Source organism: Diospyros lotus, chromosome 2, assembly GCF_014633365.1.
Source record: "Diospyros lotus cultivar Yz01 chromosome 2, ASM1463336v1, whole genome shotgun sequence".
In the NCBI taxonomy this organism is placed as follows: domain Eukaryota; kingdom Viridiplantae; phylum Streptophyta; class Magnoliopsida; order Ericales; family Ebenaceae; genus Diospyros; species Diospyros lotus.
The window spans coordinates 3,608,596-3,627,455 of NC_068339.1; the positions used below are offsets into that span (position 1 = coordinate 3,608,596).

The 18,860-nt window shown below is 37.3% G+C and overlaps 4 protein-coding genes across 5 annotated transcripts; 1 reads left to right on the forward strand and 3 right to left on the reverse strand.

Annotated features, from left to right (window-relative positions):
* Window positions 1-4,054: 4,054 nt before the first annotated feature.
* LOC127795414 ((-)-isopiperitenol/(-)-carveol dehydrogenase, mitochondrial-like) lies at window positions 4,055-5,280 on the reverse strand. Its single transcript, XM_052327075.1, has one exon. It carries the CDS (start codon window positions 4,943-4,945, stop codon window positions 4,151-4,153), a length of 795 nt encoding a protein of 264 aa, XP_052183035.1. The 5' UTR covers window positions 4,946-5,280; the 3' UTR covers window positions 4,055-4,150.
* A 150-nt stretch (window positions 5,281-5,430) lies between these two features.
* On the reverse strand, window positions 5,431-6,416 carry LOC127795415 ((-)-isopiperitenol/(-)-carveol dehydrogenase, mitochondrial-like). The gene has a single exon (XM_052327076.1). It carries the CDS (start codon window positions 6,338-6,340, stop codon window positions 5,546-5,548), a length of 795 nt encoding a protein of 264 aa, XP_052183036.1. The 5' UTR covers window positions 6,341-6,416; the 3' UTR covers window positions 5,431-5,545.
* A 681-nt stretch (window positions 6,417-7,097) lies between these two features.
* On the reverse strand, window positions 7,098-12,599 carry LOC127795413 (LRR receptor-like serine/threonine-protein kinase FEI 1). The gene is made up of 13 exons (XM_052327073.1): window positions 12,305-12,599; window positions 12,065-12,200; window positions 11,888-11,959; window positions 11,730-11,801; window positions 11,499-11,570; window positions 11,291-11,362; window positions 11,121-11,192; window positions 9,556-9,662; window positions 9,281-9,454; window positions 8,868-9,200; window positions 8,186-8,437; window positions 7,739-7,872; window positions 7,098-7,641 (listed from the first exon to the last, which is right to left on the reverse strand). Exons 1-13 carry the CDS (start codon window positions 12,384-12,386, stop codon window positions 7,417-7,419), a joined length of 1,803 nt encoding a protein of 600 aa, XP_052183033.1. The 5' UTR covers window positions 12,387-12,599; the 3' UTR covers window positions 7,098-7,416.
* A 2,048-nt stretch (window positions 12,600-14,647) lies between these two features.
* On the forward strand, window positions 14,648-18,667 carry LOC127793802 (protein NRT1/ PTR FAMILY 2.11-like). Of its 2 annotated transcripts, XM_052324534.1 has the most exons (4): window positions 14,648-15,153; window positions 15,249-15,466; window positions 15,565-16,124; window positions 17,519-18,665. In XM_052324534.1, exons 1-4 carry the CDS (start codon window positions 15,048-15,050, stop codon window positions 18,420-18,422), a joined length of 1,788 nt encoding a protein of 595 aa, XP_052180494.1. In that variant the 5' UTR covers window positions 14,648-15,047; the 3' UTR covers window positions 18,423-18,665. The 2 variants fall into 2 exon arrangements, with proteins under 2 accessions (XP_052180494.1, XP_052180495.1); XM_052324535.1 differs by lacking the exon at window positions 14,648-15,153 and having other exon boundaries at window positions 15,286-15,422; window positions 17,519-18,667.
* Window positions 18,668-18,860: the final 193 nt, after the last annotated feature.

Sequence of the window (18,860 nt, forward strand, 5' to 3'; positions counted from 1 at the left end):
TTAATTATGTTTCTGGTTTGTTAATGTGAACAAGTTTTGTGTAACAATTTAATGTTTTGAAAGTCGTCATAGTATTAAGTTTTCCAATTAATAGTTATTTTTTAACTTTATTTTTGTTATTACATTCAAAAAATTTTGACCTATCTTAAATGTGGAGAAGATGTGAAATCACATATAGATAATCAATTTTGAAATTTTGATTATTATAATTTATATAATTAATTATTTATTTAAATTATCTTAATTTTATATATGTTAGTTAATTAATTTAAATTTAGTTTTTTAAATAAGTCGTTTAAATTATTTTGACAAAATTAATATTTTGTATAGGTTATTTATATTTATCATAAGTTCTCATATTTCTTTTTAAAAATTTATTATGTTTTATATTTTTATTATCATAAGGAGAAATATGTAAAGTCATATATGGATAATTAATTTTAAAAATTTGATTATTATCATTTATATAATTAATTAATTATTTAAATTATGTTTATTTTTTATATATATTGTTTAATTAATTTAAATTTATTTTTTATAATTTTAAATAAAAAATATTTTATATAGGCTATTTATATTTATCATATGTTGTCATATTTCTTTTAAAAAATTTATTATATTTTATATTTTTATTATTGGCAGGAGGAATATGTGAAGTCACATATGGATAATTAATTTTAAAATTTTGATTATTATCATTTATATAATTAATTGATTATTTAAATTATTTTTATTTTTTTTATATATAGTTTAATTAATTTAAATATATTTTTTTATAATTTTAAATATTATAATTTTATATATAGCTTAAATATTATAATTTTATTTTTTAACTTTTTTTTTTGTTGTTTTCTTAAAAATTTTACTCAAGTATGGATAATCAATATGTAAAGTTATATCAATGTGAACAGATTTTATATAACAGCTTAATTTTTTTGAATTAATTTTTAGTTTTTGTTTTGATAGTCTATTTTTAGAAAATTAAAAACATGTTCTTTTTGTCATTTTAAAAAATTATTTCTTAAAATAGAAAATTAAAAAACGGGTTCTTTTTAAAATTTTGAAAATAATTTTTTAATAATATTTTATTCAATAAATTTGATTATTCAGTAAATTGAAAATATTTAATATTAATATATTATTAAAAATATATATATTTTTTAAAGTTAATGAATTTTGTAATATTTTTCTAATTATAATAATAACATATGAATAAATAAATAAATATATTTTGAATTTACAGTTTATTTTGGATGAACTCAAAATAACTTTTTGTTCTTTTGAGTTTTTTTTATAATTTTTTTTTATTTTCAAAAATAGATTTTTAAAAATAATAAAAAGAACACGTTTTTATTATTGTAGAAAATAAAAAATAAAAAATGACTTGAAAACAGTAAAAAAAACGCAACCTAAGTTTTTTAATTAATAGTTTTTTTTTTGTTACTTTCTAAAAATTTTGACTTAAATGTGGTAATTAATTATCAGGAAGAAGATGTGAAATCATATATAGATAATCAATTTTGAAAATTTGATTATTTTAATTTTTATAATTAATTGATTATTTAAATTATTTTTATTTTATATATATAATTTTATTAATTTAAATTTATTTTTTTATAATTTTAAATGTTATAATTTTATATATAACTTAAATGTTATAATTTTATTTTTTAACATTATTTTTTTTTCTTAAAAATGTGACGTGTCTTAAATGTGGTAATTGATTTATAGGAGGAATATGTGAAGTCATATATGGATAATCAAATTTAAAAATTTGATTATTATCATTTATATAATTAATTGATTATTTAAATTATCTTTATTTTATATATAGCTTAATTAATTTAAATTTATTTTTTATAATTTTAAATGTTATAATTTTATATATAACTTAAATGTTATAATTTTATTTTTTAACTTTATTTACAAACGTAGTGAAGTTTTTAGTGTGATGAAGTTGGTAATTAACCTTAATTTGATCTCTAAGTACACGTGTATGCTAAAAGCAAGTCAAGTTAGTATAGTGTTTAAGGTTTGTAATGTGTTTGGAATGATTACGTGCTAAAACATGTTCTAATGTTTTATACTCATATTTCTTAACAGTAAGAGTCTGATCTTTATTGAAATATTGAAAAGATCGAAATTGAGAAGAAAAATATGCTTAATCAATTTTTAGAATTTAATATTTATATTTGTAAAATAAGTTTGGGGGTTTCTAATATGTATCACGTAAGTACTAATTAATGACATTATATTCTAGATTTCTTAATCTAATGATGAGGTTACTACGTCGCTGAAGTCAGGTCGTGAGTTATAGATACATTAAAAAATTATGAAGGGTGTTTTGTCAAAAAGGCTCTCTTTGGCGATTTATTGACTAATGCAACTAAGAAGATTCGATCGATGATCAAGAACGAGAATAATTGAAAAAAATTTATCTGATTGGTTTCATTTTGGTTGTTGTTGGATTTATATCTAGGCAATTTTTTTTATCTACATGTTTTTTGTTTTCTTTTATTATTTAGGTTTTTTTCTTTTTTTTTTTTTTTTTACTGATTCACACTTATGTATTTGCTCATTTTTTATGTTCTTTCACTTCTATTTATTTATATTTTTTTTTAGTCTACTAATTTATAGTGGGTGTTTAACGTTCATAAATACATTCTTACCTGTATTCTTTTTTTTTTCACTGCACAAATTATTCTTTTCAGCGTATTGCACAAGAATTTATCATAATTGAGCTATAGTTTAATAACATACACAATATTGAAATTATAACGAACGAGAAACATCTTCAATCAAATAATTAATAAAACGGATCGAGAAATCACCATTTATACTAAGTAATCAACTATTTTGCTACTGAAAGTTTAGAATAAGACATGTCACATTTTTAGTGTTTCGTGCATCAAAGTGAAAATAGTGTATTAAAAATGGTAGACGTTAACCTCACTCTAACAAGTCACGAATACTATAGATGTTGGATATAATATTTTGTTAAAGACATACATATGTGTTAATAGAAAAACTATAATAAAAGTATAAAAAAATATCAAAAAATAAAAAAAGGTCAAACAAAAATAGGCATACATATTCTAGAATAATTGAATAACTAATTTTGTTGTATGTTTGTTCATTTCTCATGATTGCAATATGATTATTTTATTTATTTTCTAGTTCTTTATTTTGATATTCATTTTTTATAACTACTAAATTATGTAACTTACACTTTAATAATTATTTTTTTTCTTACAATATCGTGCATCGCACAGTGATACACTAGTTTAATACTAAATTGAAGTAATGCATGCCATGCACATTTTGAGGTATCTAATAGCTCCCAAATTGAAGTAATGTATATTTTGAGGTATTTAATGGCTCCCAAATTGAAACTTGAGGGGTCAATAGGTCCCCTCAAATTCAGGGACAATCCATTTGAGGGGGGCAATCGATTAAACGGAGAAAGCTGAAGGGTTGCATGTGTCTTTAGCCTATGTCAAATGAAGCTACATAATCAATGGGTCAAATCATAAATTTTACAAGGCAACCAAAATATGAACAAAGAGATAGGTGGCCTCATTTGAGGTTGGTTTCGGTGGGCACCATATGAAGTCTGACCCTCCTTGAAGGACACTTAAACTAACATATGGTTGGCTTAGCCTCATAAGAGGTTGGTTATTTTTTATATATATTAATTAATAGTGATTTATAATTTTTATAAAATTTATTGGACATCAAATTATCTTTTACGTACTTGCAGCCATGCTTCATCTCCTTTAAGCATATACTCTGGTATTAAAAGTTTTATTCTAATTAAAGTTTGTCTCTTTTTTTTTTTTAACAAAATTATTAAAATTTGTCTTGACGTTGGATATATATGAGAAGAGTATCGATAGTCAGTATAAAATAAAAGATAATTATTTAATCAATGTTACCAAAATTAATTCTTATTTTCATGTTTCCCCTTCTGTCAGCGGCGTTCCTCTCATCCCGGCGAGCCAATGCCGGAGATGGCGAAGAACAAGAAAGACGGATGATGAAGAAGAATATGCCGGATACAAAGGCAGAGGAACCAGAGGCCAATTTTATTTTGAAAAACAGTATTCATTTCCACCAAACTAACCTATCATCAATCTTAAATATTTACCGATCACCAAGTCTCGAACCCGCCGTCCACCTTGAGGTCGTGGCCAGACACGAATCGCGACTCGTCCGAAGCCAGAAAGAGCACCGCATCGGCGATATCTCCGGGCCTCAATGGCGTCCCTCTCAATGAAGTATACGGCGCGTACATCTCCTCCAGCTCCTCCGCCTTCATCCCCATGAAATCACACATCAGCGGCGTTGCCACCACGAACGGAGAAACACAGTTCACCCGAATCCCATGCACGCCAAGCTGCTGGCTCGCCGCCCGGACCAGCGCCAGAACTGCGTGCTTCGACATGATGTAGTCCGTGTGCTTCCATCCGCCCTTGCTGGCCACCACGCTCGCCGTACACACTATACTACCCCTCACGCGCCGCTCCACCATGGCACGGGCCGCGTGCTTCACGCACGCCGCCACGCCGCGAGCGTTCACCGCCATGAGCCGGTCGAACTCGGGGAAGTCGAGCTCCAGCAAAGTCTGGCCGGAGGGGCTCACGATGCCGGCGTTGCAGAATATGACGTCAAGCTGGCCGTAGGTCGTGAGCGTCCACACCACGGCGGCTTTGACCTGGTCCTCGTCGGTGACGTCGCAGCGGCGGTAGGCGCAGGGGCTTTGGCTTGAGCCGATGGCTTCGGCGAGCTTCTGGCCCTTGTCGTCCATGATGTCGGCGATGACGACCGCACGAGCGCCGTGTTTGGCGAAGAGGCGGACGGTGGCCTCGCCGATGCCGCTGGCTCCGCCAGTGACGATGGCGACTTTCCCTTGGAGCTTTCCGACGGGCGGAATTGATAGAGCCATTTAATGTGGATCTGGTCCAGAACGACGACAAATACAAAGAAGTAGATGGGTCGGTGTTATACAGTCGGTGGGAGGTTCGTGTAGGATCCTTGGGCACTTGATTCCGTGACTAACCTCTGTGGGGCGGCGGGGAGGGACAGGAATTCACCTTTTTGAAGTAGATGGGTCAGTGCTATATAGTTGGTGGGAGGTTCCGTGTAGGATTTTGGCCGCTGAGTTTCGTGACTAACTTTCTCTCCCCATGTGTGAGCTGGAGGGGAGGAGCCCTTAAAAGATGAGGAATTTATCTTTTGAAGTAGATACACCCCTACCCTGCAACATATCATTTCTAAATATCCATATATAATATTATATAATTAATTTAATACTTTTTTAAGTGTTACAAGTTTCAAAATATAAAAATTTTTAGAATTGAATTTAATTTGAGTTGGATTGACTGAATTTTTCACTATGACTAACTTCTTGAATTTAGAAAATCCAGAAAGTAATGAAAATGCATTTTTTTTTTTTTAGTTTTGACAACAAAAGATAATTTTGAAAAGGTTAACAAATTTTGAAAACACGAAAATATGAACTCAAAACATTTCCATCTTATTTCGTTCAAGCTAACAAGCCTCCGTCGATGACGATGTCCTGGCCAGTGATGAGCGCAGAGTCGTCGGAAGCCAGGAACAGCACCGCATCCGCCACATTCTTCGCTTTCAGGGCCGCTCCTTTCAGCGGAATCAACGGCTCGTAAGTCCTCTCTACCTCCTCCTCGTAAGTCCTCTTCCCGTGCAATTCGCACATCAACGGAGTCGCCACTACGAACGGCGACACCGCGTTCACTCTTATGCCATGCTGCCCTAGCTGCTTCCCCGCCGCCCGCACCAGCCCCAGCACCGCGTGCTTCGACATCACGTAGTCCGTCGCCAGCGCCCCCTTCCTAGCGTTCACGCTCGCCGTGCACACAATGCTCCCCTTCACGCGCCGCTCCACCATTGCACGGGCCGCCTCCTTCACGCACGCCGCCACGCCCCGAGCGTTGACGGCGAACAAGCGATCGAATTCTGAGAAGTCGAGATCCAAGATCGACTGTTCCAACCTGCTCGCGATCCCGGCGTTGCTGAACATGATGTCCAGCTGGCCGTAGGTGGCGACAGTCCAGTCCACCAATGATTTGACCTGCTCCTCGTCGGTGACGTCGCAGTGGAAGTAGGCGGAGATCTCCGATCCGATAGCGGCGGCCACGCTTTGGCCTTTCTTGTCCTGGATGTCGGCGATCACTACCGCGCGTGCGCCGTGCTCGGCGAAGAGATGAGCGGTAGTCTCGCCGATGCCGCTAGCGCCGCCAGTGACTATGGCGACTTTGCCTTGCAGCTTCTTCATGGACGGAGCAGCGCTGGATTCTGCCATTCTTGATGATCGATCTCCACGGTGAAAGCTAATATGCAGAACTTTCCAAGATTTGATATAGTGAGCGACCGAGTACTTACGGCGAGTGATTTATTTTTCTACGGGTTGCGAATATCCTTTTTTATTTTTGAAAAAAAAATAATAAATTTATTTTTAACCACCCTTTTTTAAGTAATTAAGTAATATCCCATCACGAACGCCTCACTTGTTGGCCCGAAAGCTAATTTGTTTTTGTTTGACCTCTTTTATCAGTTAGCACGCCAAAAACATTGTTGGTGGGGGCACTCCATCGTATGTTGATGTCACGTCGACTCGGACAAGAGAAGAGAATCCGGGGACCATAGATAGATAGAGCCACCACTTGCGTACCTAACGTAATTTGCCTAACATTCAATTGTCAGTCACATGAAATTAGATCCTCAGAATTGTATCACTTGCGTTCTACCTCCCAAAGCCTAAGCCGCCATCACCAATAGAACGAACACAAACAAAGGGCTACCAATGGCAATAACAAAGCTGTCCACAAAGTCAACAGAAAAAGAAGTACCTCTTCAATTGTTGTTTACAAGTTCCTAATTTTTTTTTATCTTCGTCCTCCCATCCATGCGGGCATTGCAATGGGTTTGACTCATGTTTAATTTTGAGATATGATTAAATTAATTTTAATTTACATAGTTTATGACAATACCTTAACAATAATAATAAAAACAAAATACAAGGAAATTTTTGGGTTAACTCTAAGAGAGCACACAGCGAATGGTGAGGGAGAAAATACAAGAAAATAATGCTATTTCCCATTGATAACAACATCAACATGAACAGCAACAAAGATAACATTTTTATCTCAGTTGGCAAACAATCAATGTTCCACTTCTGCATGCCAACAGATCCAAATGAAGGCAGGCAGGCAGACAGACAGACAGATTCCTCATTCCTCCACACCAGAAGACCTCTAGAGAAAGAAAGGAAGTGCAAGGCAACATGCACATCATATATTTCGCAGGAGAATACCAATTTACAGGCCCCCCAAAGAAAAGGGGCTCGAGAAGCCACCAAAAAACCAAACCAGACCAAGATCAACAATAGTCGGAATGGGACTCGTAGAACTCGCTCGGGCAAGGCGACATGACTTCTTGCTCCAACAACTGCAGCACCTGCTGCATCGTTGGCCTGTCATCCGGGTTTGCATCCGTGCACCTCGCCGCTATCTCTATCACTGCTTCTACGGTGTCTGCATCTGCGTCGGTGCACCTCCTGTCCACCACATCCTCCATTCTGTTCTCTCTTAGCAGGGTGTTCATCTGTGAATCAAACGGTTTGTGTTTGTGAGTGTGTTGAATGAATGCTTCTTGTCACATTATATATTGATGTGTAATGATGGTAAATAAGGCGGCGTACCCAACCAACCACATTGAGGCCGTGTTTTACAAAACAAGGATCGGTTGGTCTCTTCCCAGTTACAATTTCTAGCAAGAGAACTCCAAAGCTGTACACATCTGACTTCTCGGTGGCTCTTCCACTTTGCAGATATTCTGTTTCCAAGATGCAAGTGAAGTAACAACATGTATCATTTCAGTTCGAGCAAGCAAACAAAGTAATAAAATAGAAAAGCTCTAGCTGTTGAATCAAACTACGAAGGCTGATCCAGGACAGGAGAAATGAACCGTGTCTCACAAAACAGAAAACAAATCTGTATATATCCACACATCAATTAGCACACGTGTCTCATTAAGAGAAACTGGCGCGACACATGACTAAATTCGCCAATGCATCCAACAGAGAACCCAGATGATGAACCAATGAAGACGCGCTTTATATTATGAGAGCCTAGAGCGTAAAACATACCTGGAGCTAAATAACCGAAAGTACCAGCAACCACAGTTGTAACATGAGCATCCTCATCTACTAAAAGTTTGGCAAGGCCAAAGTCTGACACGCAAGGTTCTAGGTTTTCATCAAGCAAAATATTGCTGGACTTTATATCACGATGAACTATCCTTGGAGAACAGTCATGGTGCAAGTATGCCAAACCCCTTGCAGAACCGAGTGCAATCTTTAGCCGAGTGTTCCAGTTCAAGGGTTGTTTTTCTTCATGCTCTAATAATAATAAAAAGGGAGAATGGCATCAGCAAAATGACATGTCATCAAGGGCCAAAGCCAATGACAAAACTAATTATTCATGAATTCTTTCATAATCACTTGCGTGACCCACAAAGCTTACTAAAGTAGCTGATAATGACTCGAATAAATCTTATGTTCTCATCAACAGATGACAGAACCAAGTGAGAGAATTTACATTTCTTGTATGAATGAGTTTCTTTCCAATGCAAGTCTACAGCAAAAATAACATTGAGTTTTGTTTCAGAAATTGGATCATTCTAGAACCTAAATCTTTTTCCTCTTTTATTAACCAGTTCTTGAACTTGCAGCTATTTGAGAGCCTAACCTACTCAAAAGGCTAGAAGACATAGGGAAATTGATATCAAACATTTTTTAAACCAGAGAGAACTTCTACGGGTTAACATACCATGCAAGTGATCGTCCAAGCTCCCCATGGCAACATAATCATATATAAGAAGCTTCGCAGAAGGGAGCCTGCAGTACCCTCTCAAATTGACAAGATTTATGTGCTTGATGCTACCTAAGATCTCTAACTCTCTCTCAAAAACTTGATCTGATCCTTCACGGCTCCGATCAATCTTTTTAACTGCAAAAGTACCACAATCATTCATGACCATCCGGTAGACAGTACCAAATCCGCCAGATCCCACAACATCCTCCTCATCGAGTGTTTCAAGCTTTTCTATGATCTCGCATGATGGATAGGGAAGATCTCCATGGAAAGTGATGAGTTTTGCACCTAGAAAAATATCACAAGGTTGGGAACTTGGCTAAAAATAAAAACAATGGAACATAAACTTTTAGAAGCATCTGCCTGACTTGTTTCTCGATGAACTTGTTTCTTGACTTCTGTATATCTCTTAGCAGCCCTTTCCTTCTTTGATAGCAACCAAATCCATAGGAATACAAGGAGCAAGATGAGCAGAAGACCCATTATAGACATTAAACCAATTAGCAATCCTTTTATATAGTGAGATGAGTGCTTCTTAGGTACTGTGGAAATAACACCAAACCACAATCCATCATTAATAGTTAAAAAATACAATGAGAGCTCTCTAATAATAACTGTCAAAAAGATTGGACCAACAAATTACCAGCAGCTTCATCACTTTCTGCATGTGGTAGCACTGCAGGGAATCCTAGTGATGTTCTACATGGTTTGTTTACTTGTCGACCGCAAAGGTCTAAATTGCCAGTAAATCTACACATGAGCAAAACGTCTAAGAACAGGTGAGGAATGTAATGAGAAAATGTGATACTGATTAGAAGTCACCAAAATGAACAGTAAGGAACAAAATATAGTTTACTGGTTTTTCTAAAACATACTTCAACACATTTATCAAACTGAAACAAATTAATTTAAAAATTAGCAACAATGTGACAAAGATCCCCTACAAAATAACTCTTCTCACATGGCACACATATATCTTTCTACCTTTTATTTATCAACCTTTCTCGACAGTTCGTAATGCCCTTTGCAAACAGGAAGAGAATTGGGCACAACCCCCCAAGAGAAGTGGAATGGCAATAAAATCAAACAGGCCCTTACATTCACATCAGGATATAACAGCTGAAAGAGAAGTGGCCACACCTTCAAGTCTAGATCATAACTACTACTATTATAGGTCAATGCTATCACTATACTTTAAATACTCTCCCATTTTAACCATTCTCATGTGGAACGCAATGACAGCTACTCAACAAAGAAACACACACAACCAAGTTCAAGATGACCCCAAATGATATTTTTACCTTATCACCCAGTACAAAGAATTTTCTGGGAACTATATGAATAATGCTTGAAGTCAAAATTTTGCTCATTTTAGGGCCAGTGTTTGTAACCATTACCCAAGGTGTGGCATATCTTCAATAGTTTGCCCGCACAAAGGCAAGTTCAAAATCATTGAAAAGACCTAAGTCTTGCTTCTGCTCATTTCATTTCATGACTTGTGTGTTTAATAAAGGGGTGTTAAAAGGGAGTTTAGCCGCAAACATAATTCCTTCTACAACAGAAATGGTAGGCTTGATTTCAGAAATTTGTGCCTAAATGTAACAGTCCCATGATCCTCACTCCTCACCACCCATACACCCAAAAAACACACAAAGAAAAAAACAATATCTGGTAGATTTGGGGAAATTTAGCATGGATCACGCCCAAGACCTTTTAGCCATGAGCAACATATTCACTAGGCAGGGTGCCATTAATGAAACTATTGATCAATCATGCATTTTAACTGTTTAAATTCATAAAGGTGCTCAATAATTCAGTAAAGCAGCAATTCAAGGGTTATATCATGTTTTACACAAGTCGACAGACATAGAAAGATCTATAAGTGTTCAATTGCAAGTTCTTCACAAGTGCCCCATAGTTATTCCTCAATGGCTTAAACGCTCCTATCATGTTTGAGTTTGACACAGATGCCAATTCAAGGCTCATATTCGATTGCAAGTGCCTGACAAGAGCACAATAGTTCTTGCTCAACAAGTTAAATGTCAAAATTCAGTTCAGATTTCTTATATGAAGTCCAAACCAGAGAAATTAAACCAAAAACATCTAATTTTGTTTCTCAGAAGTAGCATCCCAGCAGGCTATAGCATCTTAAGCATAAGATGATTGATCTGGAAAAGACAAAGTGGTAGTAATGGCAAGAGGACTTACGAATTGTTTCCAAAAGTGCTAAGAACTCCAAAATCAGGGATTTCACCAGATAAGAAGTTCGCGGACAAGTTCCTGAAATATATTGCATTGCACTATCCTATTAGTACCGAAATTTATTTGGGACAAATAAAGCATAAACATCAACATTACACTACCGTAGCCGAACTTACAAACTGCGAAGGTGTGTTAGACGGCCAAGAGATGAAGGTATGGCACCCTTAAGCGAATTGCTGGACAAATCCCTGCAATGAATATCTATTAACCTTGGAAATTTTAAAATGTTTAGAAACCACAGCTGGCAAAATTTATGGCAGCAATACCAATATGTGTCCAATTTAGGCGTTTCGTCAGAAAGGAGAAGCAAGAGTGAAGTCTTACAAAATGGTAAGTGAAGAAATATTCCCAATATCTGCTGGTACACCCCCTTGGAGATAATTAGCTCTCAAGTACCTAGAGATAGTACATAATGTACGTTACTTACTTTTAGCAATAACATAAGCAATTCAAAATACAAATATGTTAAATATCCAATCAATCAATGCACACTAAAGGGGAAGAGAAATGTATTTTTTTTTTTTCTGTAAATAAAAGAAATGTATGTTCACTCACAGCGCTCTGAGTTCAGCACAATTACTAATTTCGTGTGGAATAACACCATGCAAGCTGTTCTGGTGAAGTGCCCTGTGGTTGAAAACCATAAATCAGAAGAACAATGGGCACGGTAGCATCACAGATTGTTTCAAAATATTGAGGGTGTTGGGACTTACAGTCTTTGTAACCTACTGAGTTTACCAATGCTTGGAGAAATAATGCCTCCCAGTTGCATGTAGGGCAAGTTTCTTCAGAACCCAAATCAAGATCTAAGTCAATCTCAGGAATGTGCATTCGGAAAAGAGAGAAAAGGGGGAAAACGTGGGTAATGAAAAAGGGGAATGAATCCATACATAGAGGTAACCCTTTGGTCTTGGGGATTGCAAGAGACACCAGTCCAGTTGCATGGAGATTCATCCGTATCCCTCCAGCCACTGAGAGTGTTGTTAGTGTCATTCAGAGTGCTTTTAAATTCCAACAATGCAAAACCTAAAACCAAACATCACGGCCACAAACATCGTAAATCCCAAAAATATCAAAATAGAAAGAAAGAAACCCAGAAAACCCAAAATGCGGCATGGAAGATAGGATACCATCTGGAGTGAGGGCAAGAGAGAGATGGCTCAAAAGGGTTGCCCCAACAATTGCAGAGAAGACCAAAATCACCATAGTCATTCTGCTTCAAAATTCTCTCTCTCTCTCTCTCTGGAGTCAGGTAAGTTTGAGACAGACTTCACAGAGAAAGATAAAGTGCGGTGAAATAGTGAAGATAATGGTGGGGTTCATTGCGATCATTGAAATGCTTACAACGAAATTTCTAATAATTAGTTCCAAGCACGAAGAGAGAGAGAGAGAGAGAGAGAGAGAGAGAGAGAGAGATGAGTTTAACGAAAGCTAGGAGGCTTTGAAAGCGTATTGAAAGTTGTGCACAAAGAAATAGCCGTTGTCCAGTGAAGTTCAAAAAGAAGAAGCTGTACTACACCACTCGCGTGTAACGGCAGAACACAGCACTCGCCCCATTTCATGTGACACGTGGCACCATGAAGCGTTTATTTGACAGGTGTCCAGACATGAATGGAGAGTGGGGCGATCGCGTTGACGTCAAGGAGGGTACGGCGGTTTGGCCTTTTTATGGGAAAAAGTTGAAAGCTTGCACTGCCCGAGTCGGAGTCTGAGCGTACCACCAATAGATTTTGAAGATTGCATTGTGGGTGTGGGGGGCAGGCTAACATACACCGCGGTTGTTGTATGCACTGTGGCCATCAACCATACATCAAGGAGGCTTTGGCTGGGGCCCGCCGCCTTACCATGCTAACCGCCACATATTGACAGCATTAATGCCTGATATATATTATTATTAAACTATAATATTACATTAATTACCATAATATATAATATTATTATTATTATTATTGTTCTACTGATTATTTTCTGATGTTGCAGATGTAAATACCTTGGAGCGTGCCGCATGGGATCCTGGCTCATTAGTGCATTGCAGAGAGATTCATTGAGTAATAATTACAATGTTGAAAGAGAAAATTATGGGAATTGATCCAGTGGTTTCACAAGTAATTAAAATCCCAGTGAAATTAGACACATTCTATTCATAATTTTTCACAAATAAATGGAGATCAAAGAATACTTCTTTGAAATATAAAATTATTATTGTGATATTTTTAAAAATTCCCTTTTTATAATTTTGAGAAAGTAGAGGGGTACCCTATCTAATTTAAAATAATTGTCCCTTTATTATGGTAAAAAAAAATTATTTAAATGATATTGGGATTTTAAATTATTTTAATTGGTGATTGATTTATTTTTTATTTTATTTATTTCTGCACCACATATTCATTGTAATATTCTCATATTTTAATATGTTGGTATTTCATCATCTAACATTATATACTTTATAAAAACACTGATCTTAAGACTTTCTTTTAAAAAAATAATAAGAATTAATTTTATCAAATAAATTTCATTTCAAACCAAGGGAGTGAGCTTAAAATAATATTAATTGTAATATTCTCATATTTCAAATTTTTTTTTATCAAATGGCCTTAATTTTTTGTAGGTGAATTCAGGAAACTAGCAGTGGGCCTGGCCCAGACCCTGGATTGGGCCAGGCTTCAACCATTATTCTAGTTCTATTTTGTTAATCACTTATTCTCTACTCAAACTCACCTTAGCCCACCCAATGTCCTCTCTCATAAGATTTTTGAGAATGTCAAATCAATTATAATCACAAATCTTAATCTCAATACGTTACGTCATTCATTATTATAAATTCTAGATCTTCAATCATGACCAACTTGACAATTACAATCATGAATCTTAATCTCAATATGTTACCTCGTTCGTATAAATTCTAAATCTTCAATCATGACAAACATTGACTAGAAACTTATGATGTGGGCAGTTGCGAAATGAAACCCTGGTGAGCAAAGCAGATAGTTCATGCAGAAGGCGCTTGTCCACCAGTAAACCCTTGAGTGCTTTCCAAGGGAAAGTTTTGATTCCACCATCTGCTTATGGCATTAAAAAGCAGCCCAGAGTTCCGCTCTTAACAAGGACGTGGATGCCTGATCTAGCAAAGCACCCTTCATGACTCCTTTCGCTTCATTTTTCTGGGAAAGTTTGGCCCTCACTCTTGATTTCCACTTTAGGAGTTCTGTCCACCACGCAAGCCTCTCGCTTCACCACTAACTAAAACCGCTAAACGTTACGAGAGATAACGCACTAACTGCTCAAAGGTGCTGGCTACCAGGTACAGACAAATAATTCTGATCGTTGGGTGTGTGAAAATATTGTTTCGGATTGTCCCTACCCAATGCAAGAGTCAATCGTAGAGCAGTCTCCATTATTCTTTCTGATATATTAATTTATCGATATATCATCTATATAAGTGTGTTGTCGTCAGACAGGCAGATCCAACAATTCAGCGTGGGGTGTCAGACAGGCAGATCCAACAATTCAGGGTGGGGTGAACTGAAAAAAATTGAACCGAACTGGGGTGCATTGAAATTGGATTGAGTTATTATAAAAAAATCAAAATTTTTACCTTCAAAATTTAAATTTTATTATGAGCTGCCCTGAACTTCAACCCACAGCTCACACATAAATCTGCCTTGAGATATTTTATTCTACATTATTATAACTGGTCGTTCAAGGGGTAAGGCTGGGGGCACTGCATGTGGTAGTTGCAGTACTATGATATTACACAAATTAATCGCGGAGGGAGGGAGAGAGAGATTTTGCGTTGGGGAGGTCACTCCATCTTGACAGTTAACACTTCCAACTTATATAGGAGTAGAGAGAGTTATTTGTTTCTGGGCAGCCATGGAGAAGGCGGAGAAAGAAGCCATGGAAAAGAAAGAAGATGAAGTTAAAAATGCGGAGGCTGAGATCAACTACAGAGGAGTGAAGGCCATGCCCTTCATCATAGGTAAGGAGGCACAGCAATCTATCTTACTTGTCTAGTTTTCTAGAATTTCAACTGTTTATCCTCAGCCTTGTGTCAACTTTCCGGGAAAATTTCAGGAAATGAAACCTTTGAGAAGCTGGGAGCCATTGGCACCTTATCCAATCTCCTGGTCTATCTCACCACGGTCTTCAACATGAAAGGCATCACAGCCACAACTCTCATCAATGTCTTCAATGGCACCACCAATTTTGCTACCTTGCTGGGAGCTTTCTTCTCCGACACCTACTTCGGTCGCTACAAGACGCTCGGATTTTCTTCAATTACATCTTTTCTGGTTTCTCACAAGGACTAATAGACCTCAAATAAGACTTCATTGCGTCTGAAATCAACGAATCACAACCGCATTCTAATTCTTCTGTTTTCTGCCATCAGGGATTGCTCTTGATCGACCTCACGGCCGTGATCAAGGGGCTGCATCCTCCCCGCTGCACGTCAGAAGACAGCAGCAGCTGCATCGGTCCAACAGCCTGGCAGCTGGCATTTCTGTTAGCAGGCTTTGGACTAATGGTGGCAGGTGCCGGGGGCATCCGGCCATGTAACTTGGCCTTTGGAGCCGACCAATTCAACCCCAAAACCGAAACGGGAAAAAGAGGAATCGACAGCTTCTTCAACTGGTACTTCTTCACCTTGACATTTGCCATGATGGTGTCACTCACATTAGTTGTCTATGTGCAATCTGATGTGAGTTGGGCTATAGGACTGGCAATTCCTACAGTTTTCATGCTGGTGTCTTGTGTTCTCTTCTTTGCCGGGACGAGAATATATGTAAAAGTGATGCCAGAGGGTAGCCCTATAACAAGTATAATGCAAGTCATAGTCGTTGCAGCTAAGAAAAGGAAATTGAAGCTACCAGAGCAGCCATGGCTCTCCCTTTTCAACTATGTGCCCCCCAATTCTATCAACACCAACCTTTCTTACACCCAACAATTCAGGTAATCAATCAATCAACTCTTGACTTGTTCTAATCAGTGTTTACTTGCATTCACTAATCAACAAAATCTATAACTTCACCAGTGACATTCATCCTAAAGAGAAATCGTCCATGCTAGATGTTTTTTTCACATTCAGTTTGGTGTTCACAGAAGTCTTTTTTTTTTTTTGGTGTGGCATCAAGGCAGTTCATTGAGCAAACGCTGCAAGGAAACTAGTGAGGATTGGCTTCAAATTTCAACTACTCATCTGGGAAATGTTTTCAAACACAACACCCATGATTTCATTTCCTTTCTGTCGTTCTTTTTTGTTTCTCTTGCTATCAACCTGTACAGCTTTCCCACCAACCTAGCAGGGCAATTCGATTTCTTCTGATTTCTTTCACATTTACAGATACACTATTCTAGTTTTCTATCAGGTTATCACCTAAATCTGTTTTTAATTAAATAGGGAACAAAAATCCATGCTTCTCAAAAAGAAAAAAATAAAAGTTCTTCGCTCATCCATAAATGCCCCTATTGCACATTTTCCCAAAACTGTCATCAGAGTGCTATCTTTCTCTACCCTCAAATCTCTTCCATCATCAAGAACCCCATGACTATTAGGTCTGACTAAACTGCCTGACGTCTCACCTTTTTTTTTGGGTTGGGGGAGACAGAGAAAGTGCATGTGAATCCAGGACGAAAGCCATTATCATTTTGTGGGATCAACCAGACTTTTTTGCCAGACAAGAACCCTTGTCATTTTGTGAGTCGTAATACCTAACTATCAACAAGCCCACACCAATCTGAGTTTGAAATCAGCTGACATTCAAAGTTACTCCAAATATCTGAAAGTATATGATGAATGAGACTAATTGACAAAAGCAAGGATCAAAACTTCATTCCATGCTGTTTCAATATTTGTTCTCCTTGTATTTCCGAAACAATTCAGGATCATTTCCAATTTTAAGCTAACCAGACCAGCAGAATGATCAAACCAAAAGCCCAAGATGTTATAAATTGGGAGATCCTACAAGCATGTAAAACTCTCTCTCTCTCTCTCTCTCTTAAACTTTAGATTTTATTTATTCTCTAAAATCTAGCTTTGACAAAAAGATGCGTAAAAATAAATGATATTAGACATTCCTAACGAGATTTGAAACAACTTACACTACCTCAGAAATATTTCATAGTTCCAATAATATTCATTGCATTTTTTTAATGCATTGGAATTTTAACTTCCCACTATTGGTTCATGTTGTCTCATAAAAATAAAATGGCTATTTCAAAAGAAAATAAATATGATGTTTAATCCTCGTGTGATGGTATAAACAAGCCAAACAACATGGTATATCTCCAGATTTAGAGTTCCACTTATGAACAACAAAATTAATCATATTGAAAAATGCTATCAGGTTCTTAGACAAGGCGGCTATAATCACACCGGATGACCAGATCAACCCAGACGGATCAGCGGCCGGTCCATGGCGGCTCTGCAGCATGCAGCAAGTGGAAGAAGTGAAATGTGTCTTAAGGGTGATACCTATCTGGGCTGCAGCCATATTGTACTTTGTGGCTATAACCCAACAGCAAACCTATGCTGTCTTCCAAGCCCTTCAATCCAACAGACAACTTGGAAGCACCAAGTTCAAAGTCCCTGCTGCTACTTACCCCGTATTCAACATGCTGACGATGACTCTCTGGTTACCTATCTACGACCGAATATTGGTCCCAGCACTCCGAAGGCTCACAGGGAGAGAAGGCGGCATCATGATACTCCAAAGAATGGGCATCGGCATAGGCCTGTCAGCACTCACATCACTGGTTGCTGGCTTGGTTGAGGAGAAGCGGAGGACTCTGGCACTTACTAAGCCAACACTAGGTATCGAGAAACATCGGGGTGCCATTTCTTCCATGTCGGCTCTATGGTTGGTCCCTCAGCTCTCCCTAGCTGGGCTCGCTGAGGCATTCATGGCCATTGGGCAAGTGGAGTTCTACTACAAGCAGTTTCCAGAGAACATGAGAAGCATCGCTGGGTCTTTCTTCTTCTGTGGCATGGCAGCATCGAGCTATCTAAGCGGGTTCCTGGTGTCGATGGTCCACCGTACAACCAAAGGGAACAAAAATGGAGGAGAATGGTTGCCGGAAGATCTTAACAAAGGGAGGCTGGACTATTTCTATTACATGGTTGCGGGTCTTGGGGTCCTAAATTTGGGCTACTTTCTAGTGTGCTCTATATGGTATAGGTATAAAAGAACAGGAGGCAGTAATGCCACAGCGGAAATGGAAAAGAAGCATATTGATAAACCCCTTGCTTGATATTTGATAGAATTCGCTTCACATTAAGATATCATACGTTATCAAGCTGCCAAGGAGTCATGTATTAGGACTACATTCTTGCTCACTAAATAACCTCTCCTGTGGAATAACAGTTAACAAAGCCACTGAACTATTTTCATGTTCTTCTTTATCAAGTCATTAGCATGGTTATAATGCAGTAGACATACTGCACTGTTTAAGGTGTTTTGAATGCCGAGTACTTCCTCCCACACCAACTGTTTTGCATTTTATTAAGCCAAGAAAGAAAAAAAAAACAATTGTTTTAGGAACCGTTTTTGTCTTTTCCCCTTCTAGTTTCATATAGCACTGCCATCCTGCTTGAGTTGAATACTCATCAGATATATGGTGGGCAAAAAAAAACTGAAAATAAACCAGAAGACTGAAGAACATACAGTCAATGCTAAACAAGACACCCCC